The following is a 24,658-nucleotide window of genomic DNA, read 5'->3' as shown; positions in this document are numbered from 1 at the left end:
GTTCTTTAGCTGAGGCAACAATCCCAGCTCCATGGAAAGATTCTGGAGGTCCATGAATTTGGATGTTACCAACATCTAACTTTCAGTTTTAGCATTTCCTTCAATTAAGAAGTTAAAAAAAAAAAAGAAAGAAACATTGTTTTGGGGACAGCTAGGTGGCTCTATGGATAGAGAGTCAAGTCTGGGAGATGGGGAGTCTAAGTTCAAATCCTAGTTGTGTCTCTGGTCATGTCACTTAATCCTCACTGCCTAGCCTTTACCATTCTTCTTCCTTGGAACCAATACTTAGTATCTATGATGGGAAGTAAGGGTTTAAAAATAAAAAGAAAGGCTATTGAGAAGGGGGCCCATGACACACAAAAAAATTAAGAGTCTTTTCACATAAAGCTAAACTACCACCAGGCAGCTGCTTATAAATAAGCCCTTGCTTTTGACAATAAATTCTTTTCAGTTGCCAAAGCATTTTTACATATGTTAAATTACTATAACTGATCTTCATAATAAGCCTTTGGCGCAGGCAGGGAGTTGTGGAAATAATCCCCATTTCAGAGATGAGGAAATCCTGGAGTCAAGCTGGTGAATTAGAGAGACAAGCCCTACTGGATGAGGGTAGAGACTGGGAGAAAAGTTGCCCCTATGAGGGCTTTGTGTGCATGACAGAGCTTAGCCTGGCACTCAGGTTTTCTTCATCTTCCAGATGCAGTCTCTTTCACATCTATAATCTGGTACTGATATTTCCACATCCTCCAAAACCACCTGGATAAATCTCTGCTGGCATTATGTGTATTAGCTCCCCTGTAGATTGAGGTTTATACATGTGAAGGGAGAGATGATGTGGGGAAAAGAGAAAACGTTCAGGGGTTCGGCAGATAGAGCACTTGGCTTGGAATCAGGAGGACCCCGAGTTCAAAGCCTGTTTTACACACGGACTAATGGTGTGATCTTGGGTGAGTCACTGAACCTCTTTGTGCCTCCATTTACTCAATTGTAAAATTGGGATACTAATAGCACCTAGCTCCCGGCATGGTCAGGAGCATCAAATGAAATAATATTTTATATTTATATACATGTATATATTTTAATTTTTATCTATTATACTCATACACACACATCTATTTATTTATTTGTTTGTTTGTTTGTTTATGCAGCACTCTCTGGCACACCATAGGCACTGTAAAAATGCTTAACCCCTTCCTTCCTACCTTACCTCTACATTTTGTGAAGTATAAAAACAGATAAAAGAACTACCGATGTACAAAGAAGAAAAACTCTGCACCCAGTGAGTTATACTTGGACTTCAACTGAAGGGAATTTCTCATCGAGTGTAAAACTAAAGTGAATGTTGTACCTGTCATGATACATGAGCATGTTCACGACATCCTTGAAGCAGTCGGGATCCTTAGGAGAGAAGTATCCACTGCTGATCTGGTCCATCACTTGCTTCAGCTCCGGGATGCGGTCGTAGTACTCCTTGGCATTGTACCTGGGGGAGGAAGGACAGCGTCGCTATGGGGCTCTGACTGTGTGTGTCCAAAGGGCACATGTCTTCCTCCATCTAGCCACTTTGATCTATGCACATACAAGAAGGGGAGGTGGTCTTGTTTACCAGCATTTCCTCCTCTACTGAAAGGCATCTATCCACTAAACAGTGAGCTTTTATTACATTCCTGCTGTGTTCCAAGAATCATGCAAGGCCTCATGAGAAGTTGCTACTCAAGCAGAGCCTTCAAGGTAGGCTTCCAGGAGGCTCAGGTGAGGAGGAAGTGCATCAGGCCACAGAAGCAGAAAAGGCATAATAAAAAGAGAAATAAGAGATGGGTGAGGGAGGGCTGTGGGAGAGAAAGGGGATGTGTCTGTATATTTGGGTTTCCTCTGGAATTTTTAGTGTCTGGTCTCTCTTCTAGCCATAACCGAAGGACAGGGAGCTTTGATAACCCCACAGACGGCATTGCTAATAACTTGTTCTCTTATTCAAAAATCAGATTGTGTTCATCTCTGAGGAAATGGTCTTACCCCAAAGCTGCTTTTGCTGAAAATGTTTTAGTGAAGTTGCTTCAATTCCTCATCCAAGCTCAAATGCCTCAACAATCTGGAATCACTATATCAAATATACTGCCAGGAATAAAATTCCTTTTTCCCTTTAGGATTCACTATCCTAAACCATCCCTACTGCTAACTGCCTATCAGAAGAGATTGGTTTTAGGTATTCCTCCTCAGGCCATCCTTATCAGCTACATTTCTCTCTTCCTTTTTCCTGGTATGGAACCATAATCAAATCAATACTCAATGCTGCCCTGCCACTATTACTAGAAAAGATATGTCTATCCATCTCACTATTTCTGTAACTTTCCAAACCCGAATGTCCTTCCTTAAGTCTCTCCTCTTCTTAGTCTCTCCTTCCACTAGCATGTAAGCTCCTTGGGGCAGCTAGCTGCCACTGTGGATAGGGCACTGGGCCTGGAAATGAGAGGATGTCAGTTCAAATCTGGCCTCAGATGCATACCAGCTGTGAGACCCTGGGGAAGTCCCTTAAGTTCTGTTTACCTCAGATTGGGAATAAAACAACACCTACCTCCCTGGGTTGTTGTGAAACTCAAATGAGATAACTGTAAAACTCTTCATGCAGTGTCTGACATGCAGGAAGTGCCTTATAAATGCTTACTCCCTTCTCTCCTTCCCTTCCCCTTGAAGGCAAGGACTGTCTTCCACTTTATATGCACAGCAAAGCACTTATTTAATACACAATAAGTGCTTAATAATTTTTTCATTCATTTATTCATCTTCATATTCTATTCTCTAATGTTTTGGCCAAGCTGAGTGTATTGCCAACACACTCTGCACTCTCCTATCCCTCCCCACTTCCTTATCTGTTTTTCCTTATCTCCACCCCCCCCAATCTTTTAGAGCCCAACTCAAATGTCACCTCTTTCATGAAGCCTTCCATGATTCCTCTCTACTGGTAATAACCTTTTCCCACATAAACTTTACATGTGACTAAAATGTTTACCACAAACTATTATTGATTCCAATTGCCTGCCCATGTGTCCTATCCTTAAAGAATGTTGGCTCCATGAGTGCAGGGACTCTCATCTAAACTCTTTTCTCCAGTGCCCAACACAACACACTACAGGCAGAAAAATGAATGTTTCTAAACTTAATTCTCAAGAGCAAGCAGTCTCTGACTACACTAATCACCTAGAATTGTACAAACAGCAAGACACAAAGCTCCATGGAACAAAAAAAAAAAAAAAAAAAAAAAAAAAAAAAAAAGGAAACAGAGGGAAAATGACTGAGCAGCAGCTAGTAGGAAATGGGAAAGGGCATACCCTTTCTTGTCCAAGGCTTCGACATCATCCACCCTCATCCCAAAGATGAAAAGATTCTCTTCACCGGCTTCTTCAGCCATCTCCACATTGGCACCATCCATGGTCCCAATAGTGAGGGCGCCATTCAGCATAAACTTCATGTTCCCTGTTCCTGAGGCCTCTGTGCCAGCAGTGGAGATTTGCTCTGACAGGTCAGCTGAAGGAATCACTGTGGGATGAGTGAAAAACAGCAACAGAAAACAAGATGGATCTATTTGTCTATTCTTTAATCTTGGGTCTCATCAAACTTAGTTCATTAAGTCATTCCTAGGTCTATCAGAAGTAACCCACCCAAACCAAGGCTGAGCAAGAACTTACATCCTTAGTTTATAGAGAGAAGTAGATTTCTAAAGCTTTTTTGTCCATCAGCAAAAAATTAAAAATAAGTGGATTCCTAGCTGCCAAAAGGGCCCATCTCAATAGATAAATATGGCATTGACTAGTAGAGTGATACTGGGGAGGCATGAAGGGGATGCAGGAAAGATGAGAGTCTGACACGGAACAGTTTCTGTTCATTACCATTTCCATGATGTAGCACCTAGAGAATTAGCATCAGATCTTGGAGTTTATCCCAAGAGTGTTCTTGAGTAGAATTTTCCACGATCTAACTCAGTGATTCCCAAAGTGGGCACCACTGCCCCCTGGTGGGTGCTGCAGCGATCCAGGGAGCAGTGATGGCCATGGGTTTTAACTTTTTTTGTATTACATTCTATTCTGAGTTCAATAAATAGTTTCATAATTTCAAAGTTCAATGTTTCTAATTTATACCTTTCTTTACCATATTTTATGAAAAAGGTAGAAACATTAATACATATATCTTCCCTATTAATTGCTATTAAAATTTAAAAAAAAATAATTTCCAGGGGGCACTAAGTAATATTTTTTTCTGGAAAGGGGAGGGTAGGCCAAAAAAGTTTGGGAACCACTGATCTATCTGATAGAAAAACTGCACTCATAGTTTTCCCCCAACATGCTGGTAAGAATTGTTTCTTTGGCCTTTTCCCTTTATCCAGTAAGACATTTTAGTTTGATATCACTGCTGCTCAAGTTTGACAAACAAAAAGCCAAAGGGAGTAATTTATGATGTTACTGTTTTTCACTGTGTTATTGGTAATATTGGTTTAAAGAATAGCTATGTCCAAGCCTTCCTCAAAGAAGAAAAAATTAGGTTTCTATACATGTAAGAATCAATATCATTCCAAATGTCACAAGTAAGACTATGTCCAAGAGCTTTCCTAAGAAGTTTTCTTTGAGAACACTGTGATAAAAGTCATTAATATTACTATTGTAATAGGCAGGCTGGCAGGAGCTAAAATTCCAACCTGGAACACAGCAAGGGACTGAACACAGAGGACTCTCTCTAAGGGCTGTTGGGGTTTGAAGGAGTTGGAGAACCACTGACCTGAGAGCCTGTGGATTTTGGGTATCTCTGAGCAACATCTGGAACATCTCAACTAGCAAGATTAAGGAGAGCAGGTTGAGAATACTGTCTTGTTTGGTGGACAAGCAAGATCAGTCTCCCTGACTTCTCTGAAGATTTATTTGGCTGGAACCTGTACTCTTGGACTGATACAGTTGAGCTACTGATCAAGACCATCAGACCACCTACATGAGACCCCATTAATCCCTTGTGTCCTGGCTGCCTGCATAATGTAGTGTAGGGATTTCCCTTTAAGGGATACCTTTAACCCTGAATTGAGCCCATAGTATTTTAAAGTAGTGTGACCTCTCCCACACCTTTTACCCTTAAAGTAGCTATTAAAAGTGGTTTTTTACTTCTTGTTGTTTCTTTCCCATGTTAAGTAAAGTATCCCTGGCTGAGGGAATGTCAGTTTAACTGTCCAACTGCCATTCCCCAAACCTCACATACCTAGTTGGTTTTCCTGTGTTTACCTGTCAGTTATCCCTAGTCCAAGCAGTCCTCCTTTTCCCCTTTCTCTAAACCCAGTGTTTTAATTGTTTACCCATAAAACTATTTAGAGAGTTTATCTGAAGAGTGAAAGAACAGTTGGGCAGAAGTCTGAGTACTAAACAATTACTACTATCTCTCTAGGACTGCCAGTATATGCTACTTAATATTACATAAAGTAGAAACGGCCACAGGAGTACTGAAAGAGAGGGTGGATAGAAGAGACGGAAAAGTTAGACAGATTCATTCATAATCTGGAAGCACAAAGAATCATATACCTGAACATGTTCCTTTATTGCCAGAGGCTTGCAAAGTTGCAATTGACAGCTTATACTTAGTAAAGTACTTGGGAGTGAAGAGATAACTAGGAACTTTGGGAATTCAAACCCCAACTCAGCTGCTTACTGGATGGTGCCAAATATTTGTCTTACTATTTGGAAAATTAAGATTTATATTTGAAATCTAGAGCCTCTGCAAACTGGAAGAAATTTGGAACAGTATTCAATGTCAACATGTAGGCACCTGATCACATTCAAAATTCCCAACCTTCCTTCAATCCCAGCTGCAGACATATAGGAATAGTGCGCTACAAGCAGCTGCCAAAATCAGAAGAAGCATGTGAAGTCAGATGCTGTAAGAATAATAGAAGCATCTAATTTCTGTGAAAAGTCAAAAGCAGTTAGACTAACCCCTGGGGAGGTTAAAAGAAGGAATGAGAAGGATTTCAAATAACTCTAAATATATCCCATAGGTTAAATAAATTTTCTTGGTAATAAGCAGCATGGCTAAACCAGACCTGGCTGAAATAGCCATACCTGAATTCTCAAAGGAGAACATTTTAGCAAGTTTCCATCCAGTATGAAACACAGCAACTCCTATTAGACATACTCCTTGTGACTTCTCCTCATGTAGAGGGACACAAGACACAGTCCATCAGAGAGAGACTGAGATCAAAGAGAGAAGGGAAAAGTCAGAAAAACTAGAAGGGATGAGCTTGAAGAAAAAGAGGAAGAAGAAAGCCATGAGATAAAAGAAGTCTGTGCTAAGATGTCCTTCTTGATCTCTAAGATAACTGTCCCCCATGGCTGATAAGTTCTCTCTCCTCTCTTCTGCCTCCTGACTTCCCTGGCTTCATTCAAGTCCCAGTTAAAATTCCATTAAAAAAAAAAAAAAGACTTGTACAAAAATATTTATAGCCACGCTTTTTGTGGTGGCAAAAAACTGGAAAACGAGGGTATGCTCTTCAATTGGGGAATGGATGAACAAATTGTGTGGTATATGCTGGTGATGGAATACTATTGTGCTCAAAGGAATAATAAACTGTAGGAATTCCATGTGAATTGGAAAGACCTCCAGGAACTGATGCAGAGTGAAAGGAGCAGGGCCAGAAGAACACTGTACACAGAGACTGATACAATGTGGTAAAATAGAATGTAATGGGCATCTGTACTAGCAGCAATGCAATGACCCAGAACAATTCTGAGGAATCTACTGAAAAGAACTCTTTCCATATTCAGAGGAAGATCTACAGGAGTGGAAACACAGAAGAAAAACAACCGCTTGAACACATGGGTTGATGCGGGCAGGGTTGGGGATGTAGACATGAAAGGACCACCCCAGTGCCACTATCAATAATATAGAATTAGGTCTTGATCGATGACACATGTTAAAACCAGTGGAAATGCACATCAGCTATAGGGGAGGGTGTGTGAAGGGGAAAGTAAAAACATGAATCATGTAACCATGGAAAACTTTTCTAAAAAATAAAATATTAAAAATTCTCCCTACTAGACTGTGAGCAACTTGAGAGGTGGGGCCATCTTTTCTCTTTGGCTCTCCAGCACAGAACCCTATTGTCTAGCTCTTAGTGGGTACTTAATGAATGTTTAATGACTAACAGACAATTCTAACCTTAAAATGCTAGTCATGCTTCTTGATCATGCCTGGTGTGCACTGCCTTTAATGCCTAGGGGGAAGTTCTTTCCAGGTAGACTAGAGAACAGATGATTATTGGCCTCTCACCCTTAAGACACCTATAAAATGTCCCCTTTACCTTCAGGCTGAAGTTTATCAAGTTTAATCAAAAGTTACTTTGTTCCAAGGACAATCCAAGGACTGCATAGTCCAGACTCCAGATTACAGGTGCCAGAAGGAAGCAGAGGAAAATAGTGTATGAACATAGAACTGTTTCCAACTGAAACAAGAGACTCTATATATAGTTCAAGTGAAGATTTCCAAAGTCTACCTTTTTCAGCGAAAGACACTCTATAATTCTCCAAGAAGATCACTTTAAGTCGGTCTCCTACAATTGGATCTTGATTCACAATATCACCAATGGATGTAACCAACTTGATGATCATCTTAGCCATGTGATAGCCAGGAGCAGCCTGCAAAAAGATAAAGATCGGATAGCTCTAAAAATATAGCAAGGGCTAGAGATCATTTAAAAAAAAAAAAAAAAAAAAGGAAATAGCATTATTACTGGTTTTTCAGAATAGAGACCTACAAACTAATAATTTTCTCTTGTAGAAGAGCGATTGTTAACCGAAACAGAAATTAACTGAAACATTAAGGATACCCTCATGGAATCATCTCATTATCACCTGACTTTAATGATAAAAATCATAGTCTGAACTGGTTTCATTTGAAAAGAACCAAGAAATTGAAAAGGTGTACAATAAGTAATGAGCATATCTTATTACAGTAATGGTTTAGATTTTTCGAAGGAAAATAATACCACAGATTTTCCTTTCCTTATTCCAGAAGCCAGTGTAGTTTTGGGTACATCCAAAACCTTATTCTAGAAGTCAGTCTAGTTTGGGGTCCATCCAAAACCAATCAACTATGGATCGTTTTTCTAAACTCTTACCTTCTGTTTTAGAATTGTTACTAAGTATCATTTCTAAGCAAAAGAGCAATAAGGGCTGGGCAAGGAAGTGTCTGAGGCCGTATTTGAACCCAGGACATCCTGTCTTCAGACATGACTCTTTATCTACCTTGCTGCCCCCCCACCCTCCATGAGAGATCTTAAAAGACTCAATTTCTGAACCTATCAGTTCCAGTTCAATCTAAGCTTTTAAGAAATTCCTTTCTCCTTACCATTCCTTCCCATCTCCTAATACGCTGGTTCTACAGCCAAGCATTTCCCAATCAATCTTAAATTCTAGTGCTTTCCCTCTCCCTATTATGTCCTATTTATTCTGTATCTAGCTTCTTTGTACATAAGTTCTCTCTTCCATTAGATTATAAACTCTTAGAAGGCAGAGGAGTCTCCTTTTGTTTCTTTGTGGCCTTGATGTTTAGCACAGTGCCCAACAGAACAAGCACTTCCAATGTGTATTGAGTATTAGATACAAATATCTATATAAGAGTTTTATATTTCTTAAGATAAAACTGAGGCAAAATCTTAGACACAAGGCTTCTATGATTTATACCAAACCATTCTAGATCAAAGTTACATGAAAAAAAAAAAAGAATTCTAACCCTGTAAACTTTTAGAAACACATAAATAATCACAAGAGATACTGAGCACCTTTTGATATTAACTATTTCACCTCTGACACTAATTTCACATGTATATAGGAACATCAATTTCTTTAAATTTGTTCATTCAAATTGTTTTTTTCTACCTCCAGAATTTCTTTTAGGAGTTTGGAAAAATAAGAAAGGAGGACAGTGAGATTAAAACAAATAAACAAATAGGGATGGGGGAGTTCCATTGCCCGGCTTACAAGGTAAAAAAAGACATTTATTTAACAAGCCGAAAACTAATTGTATCAAACAATCATCTTACTGAGTCAAGAAGTCTTTGGTTCAAATCTTGCTTTTGACATTCATTAGTTCTGTGACATGGGGCAAGCCACTTAATTGCACTGAGATTTATTTTCTTCTTTTGCAAAATAAGGATAAAAATTAAAAGAACTGGTACTTCACCTAGAGTTTTGGAGAAGTTCAAATGATATAATGTATGGAAAGTACCTTGTGAACTTTAAAAGACAATGTTAATATTTATCTTTGAAGGGTTTTTTTTTGTTTTGTTTTTAACTACAACAACCAATACCTTAATGTCAAGCCCTCAGTTTCTCTCATCTGGGCTCTTACAATGGTCTACTTGATCTACCTATCTCAAATCTCTCATCCATAAGCTATCCTGTACAGCAGTGCTAAATTAATATTCCTAAAGTACAGTAATGGTAGTGTCAAGCTACTCTTGACCAGCTCCCCTTGACCCACCCAAATAAATTCCAAATTCATAAGTTGTAATTCACAACCTACCTATAATCTGGTTCCAAAATGATTTTTTTTCAGTCTCATGTCCTACTCTTCTCTTATAAAGAACCACTCTAGGCATTGTTCCCCAGATGAAAAATTTTAATGTCCCTCCAAGGCCTCCAGAATAAAGTAAAAAAAATTTAGCCTCCATAATCAGACTCTGATCTACCCTTTTCTTTCTGCTACATACAAATACACATTCTAGCCAAACTAGACTATTATTCCCTGATTCTCAAATGTACCTTCTTTTTTCTCTCTTGTATTTTTGCTCTTACTGGAATATCCTTTCTCTATCCCAATGTCCAGCTGTTGAAATCATACTCATCCTTCAAGACTCAGTTCCTCCACAAAACCTACTTCTCCCCCCCAAAATAGATCCAAACTGCCAAAGGTAAATAGCACTCTCTTTCTACTTTATAATACCTACGTTCTGCTTTGTGGGATGGTTATTTGTGTACTTATAATAAAAAAAAGTTTTAAGTATGTAAAGTGTTTAGCACTTTATACTAGCACACAGTAAGTACTATATAAATGATTATTCTCTTCCCTTCTTGTATCAGCCTCTCTCTTCGCTCACAACGTAAGGTCCATAAGCTCAGGGTTATGTGGTTTTTATTTTTTTTATTCAATGTACAATCTAGAAAATGCCTCGAATATTATGATACCTAAATATCTAACGAAATGAAATAATATTTAAAAAAAAGTATCGCAGAATGCTGACTTAATACTTTTAAAGCCAACAGGATTGCTCATCTAAGCTATTACATTGTGTCAAACAACAGATCATGTCACCCATATTGGTTCTCTCAAATTCTAACCTATTTAAGAATATTAGAAAAGAAACATTGCATATCTCAAAGTCCAATACCACCAAGTAGAAGACCTCCTTAAATTGGCATCTTTCACAGCTATAGCATTTCATGAAGTGCTATGCTTTTAATGGATACTTTACCTATGTTTTTTGAGTGCAAAACTGGTAGGTTATCTTTATCTTACAAGATTAAGTAATTTTTGTATGGATATAAAAGTAGATCAGAAGTTTACAGAACCAGTAGGTCTATTCATAATCCCTATTTTTCTCTACTGAAATATCCTAAAATAACATATAACCTAAGTTCTATATGCATTTCAAAAATATAGCAAATGGATCAAGGGATAAATATGGCTTAACTTCCAATTGATAAAATAACTACATGCTATTCTTTGTGTCCATTTTCCAAATACTCATAAGAGAGTGGGATGACTGAACTGTAAAAATGCTATGGCATACATTTACAAGTGATTTAACCAGAGGAATTTTGATACGGAAAGTTACAAAGAGAAAAGAGGGCAGTATTTGCTCCAGGGTAAATTATCTGAATGTCTGTGGTACAGTAATCAAATACATAGCACAAATTTGATCACCCCATGCTAGCTATCCATGAGGAAATCAGTGAGTAAGCCAGTCTAAAGATGAACTGCATTGTTATAGTATCCTCATATCATTTCTGAGGTATAGTGGTTGTTAGGAAATTACAAACTAGGACTCTTTCATCAGAAGCTCTATCAAATATGCCTCTTTCTTCCAATTTGAAGTAGAAGTAAAAACTGTGTGGCAAGATGCATTTAAAAATTGTTTTAGATTATCATCCTGAATTATAAGTCTAGGAGACCAAAATTGGTAAGAGATGAAAATGCCCTACTTCAAAAAAGTCACCAGGTTCATGTATGATTCAGATGAACAATATCCTTAGGCTCTTAAAAAAAATGCACAAATATGATTACTGATACACTATCACAGAATCACAAAAGTTCAGTCAGAAGGGATTTTAGCAGGTCTCTAGTTGGTGATGAATGAATGAATGAAGCATTTAATAAGCACTTGCTATGTGCAAAACATTGTGCTATCTGTGGGGGATACACAAAGTAAAATAACCCAGGTCCTGGGAAACAACTCATATGGAAGGTTTCAGCTGCAAATTAAATGGAATGGTCTTATGGTCCTTAGGGTACAGCCACAAAGCAGATGGTAGTGCCTCTTCATTAATGTCATTTCCACTGATAAAATCATGTCCCTTTCTGATGCTCAACGATCTGACAGGGTCAAAGAGTTTTGTGTTAAGAATTTTCTTGGGTTGCTTCCCCCCAGGATGATGGCTGTGAAGGGTAGGCTGGAGACAGGCAATCTTGGCGGGGTGGGGGGGTGGGTAAGGTTCAGAGCTATGGATATTCCTAGGACTTGTTTAGATATCTGTTTACTGTAGTTCTTGTTGTTGATAAGAAAGGGGAGCCCCCTTTTCCACAATGATTTCTTTCTCTACTTCAAAGTGACTGTGAAAGTAGATCTGAAAACATGTCTGGTGATCTGGGGAACACTACTAGTCCCAATGCTCTTGGACTTGAGATATCAAATCACTGAGATCTAAGGGAAGATGGTGGTCAGGGTGGTGCTGATGATGGTATGACTTGCTTGGCACATGATGAGTTAACTATGCATCCATATCTAGATCCTTAAAAAACATTCTCTTTTCCTGCTTGGTAGAACTGTGTCTCTGTGTCTTCAGCACTTATGAATTCAATATCCAGGGGACCTCCAACCCAGTCCAATCCTGGAAGACTCACCGCATTGGGTGGCCATGAGAGTCACAGAAGCTTGTGTCTGGGTTTGCCAATGTGGCAGGAGAAGTTCCTGACCAGGGAAGTTTGCGGAGGTCACAGGATGTGTAGTATACAGAATTGGGGTCATATAGTTTTTTCTAGCTTTGGCTGAGTTCCATATATGACCCCAATTCTGTATACTACAGATGTGACATATGGGAACTAGGGTAAAGCCTTGGGCCAACTGAAGGATTGGGGAGGGGGCTTAAATGGAACTTGAAAAGCCAGAGCATGAAGCTCATGGGCTCTCTGCCATTCCTTTGGACTTGTTGAAGAAACCCTCTCTCAGTCACCCTGGTGGCATTTATCTACATAGCCATCTCTGGCAAGCAATGGCAAGGCAGAACTGTGCTGGGCTGGAATCTGGGACCTGATCTTACCTTAAGTTATACCTTTTGATCCTGTAATACCACTAAGACACGTGCAAAAGAAGAAGATAAGAGAAGAGAAGAGAAGAGAAGAGAAGAGAAGAGAAGAGAAGAGAAAGAAAAAAAAGAAAAAAAGAATCTACTTATACAAAAATATTTATAGCAGCTCTTTTTGTGGTGGAAAAGAATTGGAAATTGAGGGAGTCACCTATCAATTGGGAAATGATTGAACAAATTATGGTATATGATGGTGATAAAATACTATTGTGCTATAAGAAATGACGAACAGGATTATTTCAGAAAAAGCTGGAAAGACCTACGTGAACTGATGCAGAGTGAAATAAGCAAAACCAGAAGAACATTGTATGCTCTACCAGCAATATTGTGGGATGATCAATTATGAAAGACTCACCTACACTTAGCAATACAATGATCCAGACGTTTTGGAGGGACTCATGACAAAGAATGCTATCCATCTCCAAAGAAAGACTGTTGGAGTTGGAATCCAGATTAAAGCATATGATTTTTCACTTCAGTTTATTTGTGTTTTTTATTTGGGGTTTTTGGTTTTATACAAGTATTCTCTTACTTGAACAATGACCAATATGAAAGTATGCTTTTCATGATAATACTTGTATAACCAAGATCAAATTGCTTACCATATTTGGGAGAGGGTATAGAGACAATTTGGATCTTATAATTTCAGAAAACATGTTGAAATTATTACAATGAAGGGGGGAGGGGGGAAGAGTTTATGTCTTCCTAGGCTGACTCCCTTTGAAGATATTTGCTACTTGTGTTATCTCTGACAGTCACAGAACACAGACTTTCCTTATCTCACAAGGCACTGGACTAGATGGCCTCTGAGGTCTTCTAGCACTAAATCTATGATCTGAAGAATCTTAATTGATGAGATTTATCTATATTTCCTTTGGACTTTTTGAAATCTGTTCTTTCCAAATATAGAGTACATGTCAAACTCTGCCCTGCTTTTCCTTTATCAGAAACTCTAAGGAGGCATGGCCACTCCTTCCCCTGACACACCCAAGGTTCCAGCATTCCTAATCCAGCAATCAGTCAATGACCTCTGAAAGGTCTTAAAAAACAAAAGAGGTGCTGCCCTTCAGGACTGGAGAAGAGCAAATGTGTTGATTTTCAAAAAAGGAACTGAATATAAGAAACAAAATGTAATTTGATAATTCTTATGTCTGTCAGTATTCAAGAAAGTGTTATTAAAGGAATGATTAGTGAACATCTAGAAAAGGAGTAATCACCAAATCAACATGGTTTTTCCAGGAAACCATCCACACTAGACTAAGTTCATTTCCTTTTTTGATGGGGTTATAAAACTGGCAGAGAAGCTGTCTGGTGTAAGATATAAAGTTGTCTCAACACATCCTAGCTGGGAGAACATGGGCAAGTCACCTAACCTCCCCTTCCTCCATGTGGCCAAGACTATAAGTTACAGAGAAGGGGCTCACTTGCACTAGTAGAGGGAGTTTCCAGTAACAATGAAATCACAGGTCCAGTCTCTGCTCTTACTAAAAATTAGAGTAATACTGTAGATATGTAGGATCACAAATTTAGAGATGGAAAGAATCTTAGAAATAATTTAGTCCAGTGATAGGCAAACTATTCCCTGCAGGCCAGATCCAGGCTGTAGTTTGCCCAGCACTGCCTTAAGCAATTCCCTAATCACTATACCCCCACATCCAGATAGTGATTAGGGAATTGTTTAAGGCAGTGAAAGGCAAACTACAGCCCAGATCTGGCCAGCAGGGAATAGTTTGCCCATCACTGATTAGTCTAATCCCTTCATTTTATACATGAGGTAATTGAGGCCCAAAGAAGATAAATGGTTTACCCAAGATCCATCTAAGTAGCAAGTCATAGTGAATGTGGGTCCTGTGATTCTTAAATTTTGCACCCTTTCCCCTAATCCACACTATATCCTAGTTTATCTACATTTTAATAAAGTATATGACAGTCTTCATGCTATTCCTGTGGGGAAAGATGGAGTAATGTTGGAATTAACTACATTTTACGCATAACAGTACTGATTTGATGTTAGTTTGCCAGAGGGTCTCTAAAGGAATGGCCCAAGAGTTTGTGTATGGCACTGTGCTTTTTACTATTCAGAGACTTAGAGGGGAAAAAATTATGGCATGCCTGTGGACATGTTTAACATGTAGACAAACATAAAGCTAGGAAGGATAGATAATACAATGGAGAAGAGAGGATTCAAAAAGAAATTGATGGGCTTACAAATTGAAGATTAAACTTAACAGGCATAAAGGTGAAGTGTTATACTTGGTTACAAAAATTCCATTTCACAAGAATAAGATGGGGACCATTTAGCTAGGTAAGCAATTTGACTGAAAAATAACCAGGAGATGTTTAATGGACTTCAAGTTCATTGATGCAGAAATCACTAAGATTTACCAAAAGATAAATTATTTTAGCCACAGTAAGTCTAGGAGGCCACCTAATACAGCAGTAGCTACTGAATGGAAAAGCTACCCAACCAACATGTGAAAAAAGATTATAATCTTTCCATAAAGTAAGCAAAATGGTGCAAATTCAACTAACATTATTCTATGAATCTTTTAAGAAAGATACCTTACCTTTCCCCCAATCATAACAGTCCTTGGAACAAAGGATTTGCTTGGGTCTTTCCTTATTCCTATAGGATTAACAAAGAAGGTTAAAGTTAAACTCACTTTATAGCCCTTTCATCTCTCCAACATACTTTAAATATCTAACAGAGAAAAACATTGAAAGGATACAACTAGAAATGAATAGTTTTTTTCATCCCTACAGATGAAACATAATACAGCACAGTATTGCAGCTTAATTTGCTCAGAAAAAATAATTATTTTCCCCATTAGTGAAAAGCCAGCTCATTTCCTTTTCTTTACTGTATTATTATCCAAGGATTTTTAATATTTAAGAGAAACAAAATAAATCAGCCCCTGAAAACAAGTTATATGTATAATTTTTCAAGTGAATAACTTTAAATATCTGATCACAAAAATTTCATGAGAAACTGAAGATAATTTGGGGGATGTTCAGCATTACCTGAAAGCCCTTCAACATAATGAAATAGAATGAGACCTATCATTAAAAACTCCATCCCTAAACTATCACAGGATCACAAATTTATAGTTATAAAGGAACTTGCTGGTCACTGAATCCAATTAAATCCATTTTAAGGGATGCCCTAGAGTACTGGTGTGCTCACTACCATACAGATTATAATTGATACAGCCAGGATTTGAACTCAAGCTCTCTGGCTCCACATTCACAGTTTAAAGTCATATTTTGAATCACATAATCAGATAATTTTTTATACCTGCGAAGGTTCTTACTGATAATTTCCTCATTTTAAAGATGAAGAAACAAAAGCTCAAAAGGTTAAAGGTTAAGTTAATCATTCTGGCTATTGTGGATAACAAGCAAAAGAGTCAAAACTAGAATTCAGCCAAGCTTCCTGATTTCTGGTTCTTTTCACTGTTGCTGGATTTTTTTTTTTAATCTATCAATCAGGAAATAAAGATAAGCTAATATCAACTTCCCAGGCCCTATTCCAAAGGCATTAGATCAGCTTCACTCCAAGCCAAGGAAAGAACAGCCCAGCAGGCTAGCACACATCGTGGGGTAACTTCATTATACTCACTAACCCTCAAGCTAAAGTTGCTGGAGGCTAAGACCAGCAATAAAAGGCAGAAGTAGAGCAAACCCAGTGGGCCAAAGAAAATTAATCTAAGGCCACCTGGAAACCTTAGCTATCAAGGCTGGATTGAGAAAACCACAGTTCTTGCCAGAAACCAATGAGGATCCAGGAAATTAAGGGCTGTGAGATCACTTCAGCCTTTACCATCATATGTAAAGCAATATCCCATGTAGTTTTACCAACTTCTCTTCAATATATTATGATAAACATCTAACACTTAATTTTTTTTTTAATTTTTTTTGTTCTTTGTGCCTAAAAGCTATGAGAGACATTGATTGCTATTTTATAGGTGAGAGGAAATTGGTTGAGAAAGGTTGTCATCTGCACACGGATACAAAAATATAGTAAAAGATATGATTTCCCTCTTGCCTCAAAGTCTTGTCAGGGTCCTGTCCTATAAAGCACTGACTCCTGACCCTCATTGTGCCTTTTTCTAATATCAGGTACATGTCAGTCTTCTTCATCGAACTTACTGAAGCATGCAATGGTATTTGTTTCAGTCTTTGTAATATTGCCAACTAGCACTGTGCCTTACATAGAGGAGGAGCTAGACTGACTGAACTGAAAGTTACTCTGAATCTTCCTGATAGGTAATAAGGACTCCTTTATTTTTTAAAATATGTATAAATTTCATTAAGATATTGCAAGCTTAACCCAATTTGTGATAATTCTAAGGCATTTTACCAATAAAGACCCAATGGTCTCAAAAAGAAGCTCCACAGAGCCAGAAGAACATTGTACACAGAGACCAATACACTGTGGTAAAATTGAATGTAATGAACTTCTGTACCAGCAGCAATGCAATGACCCAGGACAATTCTGAGGGATTTATGGTAAAGAACGCTACCCACATTTAGAGGAAGAACTGCAGGAGAGGAAACACAGAAGAAAAGCAACTGCTTGAACCCATGGGTTGAGGTAGACATGATTGAGGATGTAGACTCGAAACTACCACACCAATGCAACTATCAACAATTTGGAAATAGGTCTTGATCAATGACACATGTTAAAACCAGTGGAAATGCATATCGGCAGCCATGGGAGGGGGGGAAGTCGGGGGGGTGAAGGGGGAAATAAGAGCATAAATCATGTAACCATGTTAGCTTTTCTAAAAAATAAATAAATGTTAAAAAAAATAAGCTCCAAATAGTTGAAGGAACCATGTCTATACCTGCTAAAGGAACTCTACCTCATAAAGGTAATTAAGAATTTTTAAAAATATTAATCTTTTATATTTTGGCTAGCATAATAAGCAAGGTTGGAAAAGGCTTGGTAAATACAGATAATCCTTCAGCATCATAGGGGTTAGGGATGCATCACCCTGCAATTTGGAAAATCTGTATAAAATTTTTTGGCCCTCCCTTCAAACCAGAGAATAAGTCTGAATTTTTTCTGTAAATGAGGCATTTACAGTACCTTATTATAAAATCTAGTTTAAGTATTTGATCACTGACTAAATGTAGGTCAATGTTAAGAGGAAAAAAAATGAAAAAATTAAACAATTTGAAGAGCACAAAAGTGAACATGCAATACAGGTAATATTGTACATACATTTCATGCACACGTGAGTTACTATATTTCTATATTTCTAGCCTTGGTGTGTCAGTGTTTTTTTTCAGACTTTTACTTATTTTAACTTTAAAAGAAATTGTGTATAATTATTGTATTAAAAGACAAAATACATTGTTATTATATGATACTATACATACGTCTTCTGCATTTCTGAGTCTGACTTTTTTTTTTGTGTTGCTTGCAGCTTTCACAAAACTCCCCCCAAATTCCCAGTCAGTTTCATATGCTGACCCAGGATATATTTAAACTATGATGGGGAAAGTCACAACACGGAAAGGATAACTGTTCTTCTAAAGCTTAATTAATCAACTCTGTATGGTTTTAAATGAGCAAGGACTCACTGTACAAAATTCAAAGGCAAACAAACAACTCCGGGCAGATATCCTTATTCTCTCCATCCTGAAAATATCATGCTAGATCTTAATTTTAAGCCTATGCTCCTACAGTCCTCTGACTGGAATATACTCCTGTCTTTCTCATCTATCTAAAGCTTTTATACTAACCCTTCAGTTTCCAAGCACCCTTCCTTCCTATTAGCCCCCATCCTTAGTGATATTCCTATTTTTCTGTAATGTCATAGTACTTGTCCAGATCATTAATACCTTGGGATCTGATTACGAACTACCTTGATTCTAAATAAGTCATTTCACATGTGAAAGTTTCTATAATTCTGACTAGAGATTTAGTTCTGGAAAGGTAAGCACCACGATTTACTTTTTTTGTATCCTCCTCAAAGCACAGTAAGTGTTAGATTAAAAAGTAGGTATTTACTAAGTACTCTAAACGAACATCTTCATCATTTATTCTAGGTGTTTTTGTCCATTTATTCAGAAAGCTGATATCTATCTACCTACAAAACTTCCAGTTTCACAAAGACTAAATAGTCATAATAAACTTATTTTAGGAAAACAAAATATGTTCTTTATTTCCCTATAAATCATTAAAATATCTGAGATTCATAAAATTTGTACCTTACTCTATATGCCAAAAGATTCCATTGTACTAATGGAAAAAAAGTAAGTACAACTATTCAACATTAAGGTAACAAGATTTGAGATTTATTAATTGGAAAATGGGAATTTAACTTAAAAGACAATCTTCTTTGACACAAAAAAAAAAATCAGATACGGGGTTAAAAATTAAGAGTCCCCATTTTTTTAGAAAACCAACTTAAAACTAGGTGTGTAACAACTATTAGCTGGTCTTGGTAGAAGAAGTGGCATGATTTCAGTTTAGAGTTTGGTGTAGAAGAAAAAGAATTGAATTTTGAGTGTGAATCCCAGATCTGTTACTGTGACCTTGGAAATGTCTGTTTCCTACCTGAGAAATGAGGGAGATGGGCTAACTGATAACTAAAGTCTCTTCTGGCCCTAAATCCTATGATTCTAAAAGTAAAGCAAAAGTCTTTGGGATACCAAATTACCCTCTTTTGATATGATCCATGGTCTACAGAGAAACAACTCTTAGGTCACTGGTAATTAACTATAAGAGAGAACAATTAAGAAATAACAAAATGAAATAAGAATGGAAGAGGCATAGGGAACAAAGGGGCCCTAGGGAAGTAGAAACACCGAGACCTAAAATGCTAGAGAAGCAAACACTTACGGTTGTACAGAGTGATGATATGTAAGCAGTTCAGTAGCTGCCTTTTGTACTCATGGATTCTCTTCACATGCACATCAAACATTGAGGAGGGATTAATTTTCACTTTGTATTCTTTCTCTAGGAAGGCAGAAAACTTCAATTTGTTTTCCTAGGGAAGAGAAAACAAAAAGAAGCATTTGACTTTTTTCCTTACTTTCTCTTTGCCTAATAAATACTCTAGTGTTGTCCAATAGCTTTGTGAATCTACAGACAAGTCAAATATGCAGCTATTACTGTCCCTGAATCAAGGGCTTTTCTAAGTTTTCTGTTAAAACTCAAACATAGCATCTTTCCCACTTTACTGAAAATCCAATGGAAATGGAAAAATTCATAGGCAGACAAAGAGGGGCAAAGGAGGCAGAACTCTATAAAGCTTAAAGATCAGAGTTAAGATGAAAGGATTATATCAAAAAAACAAGTTGCAGACAGAGGTGCCAAAATAAAAAGACAACGAATGTGGAAGAATGGAAATGATAGAGAAGAGTTAAAAGAAGAAAACAATAATGACCAACATTTAAACAAACAAGATCATTGATATTATTTTGAGTTAAACATTTAAGCAAAAGAAATCAATTTTGTGCTATGAATTCTTTTTAATGGAAGAAACTATCAAATATAAATCATTGAGGCAAGGCAGTCTGTTGTGCTTTACTTCAAGATAGTTAAATAGGGAGTAAAATTCTTTGGTTTGAAAGTCTTCAAATTACATAAATTCAGCTTTTTTATTAGCATTGCCAAAGGTCACATTGTCAGCAAGTTTTTAAGATAAAACTTCGCTGTTTGTAAGAGACTGTTAAGACAGGGGTAGCTAAGCAGCATGAGTGAGAGCGAGAGAGAAGATAGATAGATAGATAGATAGATAGATAGATAGATAGATAGATAGATAGATAGATAGATAGATAGATAGATAGATAGATATAGATAGATTAGATATAGATAGATCATTCAACAAAAATATTAATTAAAAATAGATTTGTCATCCAAGAACTATTTCTGTGCAAGTGATACACTCCAAACTTATTCACCAATCTGCACATAGTAGGTGCTTGATGTTTTATTAACTGAATTAAATTGTTACCATGTTCTACAGTAATTCAAATTTCATAACTGTTAATTATGCCAAAAAGTATTTCGGAGTTGATTAGGAAAAATAAAATTGGGAGTTACGGGGTAACAAAGTGAAAAAATGCCAGGAAAACTTTATTCACGCTCTTATTACCTGTTTGACTTTGGCCACATCTCTGATGAATGCTTCATCATTGACCAATGGCAAAAGCTTCTTCAGTTGGCTTAAATCAGTGAGAAAATCTTCTCCAATTTTCTACAGAAATGCAAAAACCATTAGTTGCTAAAAGTGGTTGTACCTTTTGACACACTATAAGATAGCCAGCATGGCATTCTTACTAATACTGTTGAAATGACCACTTTTGTTAGTGCATTTCCCTTATTTTAATATCCCTTTATAAACATTCAGCTCAAGCTTCTTAACTTGATGACTAAGCAGGTGCTCCCACCACACTTTATAATTAATAACTAATGGAGGCTGAACTTTTCTCCCACATTTTAACAAAAGACCTTACAAACTTATGAGCAAAGTACTATGTCTATTGCTAGTGCAAATAAGCTGCCCAATTCAAAGATTAGAGATTTCTTTTCAATTTCAGCTAAAGATCTAAACCATAAATGACCTCCACAACATCTTCTCTACTAGAAAATTCAGTGAGTCTAATCCAGTCATCAACTAAATTGCAATCACTTCTATTGGATCTGTGAGTCCTAAGGCTAACTAATGTAAGGTCATCTCTGGTGCTCACCTCCACAATGACCTCTGCCAGACCTGGATTGCACAACAGTAGCCACCGTCTGGGAGTAATGCCATTTGTCTTGTTCTGGAACTTTTCTGGCTCTAGTTCATAAAAATCTTTAAAACTAAAAAAAAGAAAGAAAGAAAAATGAAAAAAGAAAACAGGGAAAGCTCATAATGATTTGGATCAAAACGAATAAAATCCTCTTTACTTAAAAATATGGCTCCCAGGACTCTTACTATACATAAAACATCTATGATAGAACTTTTGGAATTATCTATATTACCCTACATTAGCAGACCACTTCATTTACATACGCGCACAGGACTGGTTTGTTCAAGGTACCTTGGCATACATTCATTACTCAGATTAAACAACTTTGGGAGGTAAGTAGGACAGGAATGGTGAAGCAAAGATTTGACAATATATATTTAAGGCTGGTTTTGGACTGAGGTCTTATTGTATGAGTGGAAAGTTGGACTTTCTAACTCAAAATGATTAAAGAAGCACTATTCCTGTTCTCTAGGTTAGCTTTCCAATCCTTTGGACAATCTTCCTACTCACCAATAGAATGTAAAATCTTTGAAGACAAGGACTCAGTTTTTCTTTGTATATCTAACAGTGTCTTGCACATAAATCACTTAGCAAATTCTGAGTTGAAGTGAACATTGTTTTCAGGCAGGAAAATAAATATGGAGAACTTTTGAGTTATGTCACTACTAAGAGCAATGTATTTGGAGTTAGAAGACCTGGGTTCAATTCTTGACTCTACTTACTGAGTTTCTTAGAAAAAGTCACTTTATTTCTATCAGTCTCAGTTTCCTCACTGATAATTTTAAAGAAACAATCTAGATCAGCATTGGCGAAGGTTTTCAAGTTCGTGTGCCCAAACTGCAACTTCACTTCATGCTGCCTTATAAACCCCTCTGGCATTATTACCCCAGTGAACGGAGGGAGGAAGTGCTTGCTTTGGATGGCTGGAAAGAGGCAGTGGGGCACACACAAAATGTCCTTGGGCACTGGGAAGAGAGGGAATGGAGAAGCTCCCCCTGTGCTAGCTGGCCACACGTGCCAATACTGTGTCAATGCTAGTCTAGATCATCTCTAAGTTCTCTTCTAAAGGGAGCGTTTTATGATCTGTGAGAAATACAATTAGCTTCTCATCAATCATTAGTCCAGAACTGTGTGAGACTAGTTGAGGTTCTCAGCTAATTGGGGATCAAAGTCTAGTGTTAGCCACTACAGCAATAGTGGCATCCCTTACCCATAATCTCAATAGAAAGAATGGAGGATGAGAGAAAAGGTCTAAAAGACTCCCTGCCTCTCTTAGTTTAAGGTTGGGGAGGTAAACTTATGTTACTGGTTAATGGAACACTCAGACCACTGTATCACAGCAGTATCAGCTTTAGAGGATAAATACAAGAACTGTTATTGAAGTTTAACCCTTTTATTTGCCATAAAACTTTATGCCAATTCCTAAACTTTGGATCCTCCTGACTTGTCCTCCACTTAATAGTAATCAGCTATACAGGAGGCCATATTTACCCTACTGAACTAATTATGAGTCTTATTATGCCTTAATTGGCTGTTTAGTATGTAAAGTATATGTTTTAATTAGGTATGATATTCTAAGTACCAGGAGTGTGGCAAAGAAGTAGATTAAGTCCTTTAGATTTCAAAGTCACTTTTTGTGCCTGAATTTAAGTCTAACAACATTAAATGGCATGCTCCAGGAATTACTTACACAGAATGCTTCACAATTTCTGAGTGGATTCTTGCTACTCCATTGACAGCATGGGACCCAATTACACAAAGGTGGGCCATGTTAATCCTCTTACAGTCTCCCTCCTCAATCACAGACATCCTCCTCAGCCGATCTACATCCCCAGGAAACATGGCAGCTACATTCTGTTCCAAGGTATAGAGAAAAATTACTGGCTTCCCTCTCAGAACCCAGAGCTAATAAAGATGATTAAATATTCCCCTTCCCAAAGAAAAGATTTTCTGCTTTTCCCCAAAGGTCACAGAGCAGAGAAAAATGGAGCAAATGTTCCCATGTATCTTACTAGACTTGCTAACTTTATAGAGATGATAATGTCTCAATTCCAAATGCTACTACTTTTGTTTTTGTCATTTCCCAACACCAACAGAAAAAAAACTTAAGACTAAAAATTTAAAGTATCTACAGTTTGCTTTTTCATAACCTTTAAAAAAACCAGTTACCTTCTCTGTCTTAGAATTAATACTGAGTATTGGTTCCAAGGCAGAAGAATGGTAAGGACCAGGCAATTGGGGTTAAATGACTTGCCCAGGGTCACAGTTAGGATGTGTCAGAGGCCAGATTTGAACTTAGGACCTCACACTCTAGGCCTTGCTTTCAATCCATTGAGCTACCCAGCTGCCCCCTACCATTAAGCTTTAAATAATACAAGGTATAGTGGATAAAATACTGGACTGAGTCAAGAAAGTGACTTTCTTGTATGCTTTCAAATCTTCCATTTGATATTGACTAACTGCCCAAGACTGGACAAATCATTTAATCTCTATATGCCTGAAATAGCTCCCCTTGACTTATGTATCAATTTATTGGCAGGTAACAGTGCATGTAGGTAGAGTTCCCTATGCTGTCAGCATCATACATTCTTCTTGTATTAAGCAATATAGAAGACTGCTGCCACTAGAGGGAAAAGAAACCCAATTAGTACTATACCAGGCAGGTCCAAAACCAGTGCTTAATCGGGGTGGGATTCCTTCCCTGATCAGTAGAATAAAGAAAACTTGTATGCAACTACTCCCTAGGCAGAGTTCCCACTTTATTATTATGGCAGCCATTTCAGAATTCTATTGGCAGGAATGAAGCAGAATCATAGGGTTGGCAGCTTGATTATTAGCTAATTATCCCTAACAGAGCACTAGAGCACACACCCTAAATATACTTTAGTTGCTAAAATAATCATCTCCTCTCAAAGTTCACTTAAAGGGTAATAAGTTAATTCCCCACCAAGACTAAATCACATTCTGTTTTCCTTTCTCCACCCTGTCAGTGTGGGAGGTGGCCTCTCTCTTACATCCAAGTGCTTCTGATTGACAGCATAGATAATCTCCAGGTGTCTGGGCAGTAACTTCTCAAACATGGAGACAGGCCACCGCTCCAGAGCCTCAGGCAGGACAGTGTGGTTGGTGTAGGCACATGTCTTTTTGGTGATCTCCCAGGCCTAGAGGAAGAGGAGATTTAAGTTAAATACAACTTTTTTTATTTTTTAAATGCCACTTCTTTCCTTAGAAGGTGAAGACAATTAAAACTCAGAAGGGGAAGGGTGGAGTCATATCCAACCTGAAAGTATTAAAGATTT

The 24,658-nt window shown here is 37.5% G+C and overlaps 1 protein-coding gene across 3 annotated transcripts in view; it reads right to left on the bottom strand.

Moving 5' to 3' along the window:
* Positions 1–24,658, bottom strand: part of PYGB (glycogen phosphorylase B) — an 83,848-nt gene that overhangs the window by 4,971 nt on the left and 54,219 nt on the right. For all 3 annotated transcript variants that reach the window (XM_044660768.1, XM_044660767.1, XM_044660766.1), the window contains 9 exons: positions 24,374–24,520; positions 23,050–23,213; positions 21,315–21,429; positions 20,720–20,821; positions 19,462–19,609; positions 15,176–15,234; positions 7,520–7,661; positions 3,327–3,534; positions 1,349–1,483 (listed from right to left, as the gene is read on the bottom strand). In XM_044660768.1, the coding sequence (XP_044516703.1) occupies positions 1,349–1,483; positions 3,327–3,534; positions 7,520–7,661; positions 15,176–15,234; positions 19,462–19,609; positions 20,720–20,821; positions 21,315–21,429; positions 23,050–23,213; positions 24,374–24,520 (1,220 nt within the window). The remainder of the gene's footprint in view (positions 1–1,348; positions 1,484–3,326; positions 3,535–7,519; positions 7,662–15,175; positions 15,235–19,461; positions 19,610–20,719; positions 20,822–21,314; positions 21,430–23,049; positions 23,214–24,373; positions 24,521–24,658) is intronic.

This window comes from Gracilinanus agilis, chromosome 2 (genome assembly GCF_016433145.1).
Source record: "Gracilinanus agilis isolate LMUSP501 chromosome 2, AgileGrace, whole genome shotgun sequence".
Classification (NCBI taxonomy): Eukaryota; Metazoa; Chordata; class Mammalia; order Didelphimorphia; family Didelphidae; genus Gracilinanus; species Gracilinanus agilis.
This window is presented reverse-complemented; position numbering and strand designations above follow the sequence as displayed.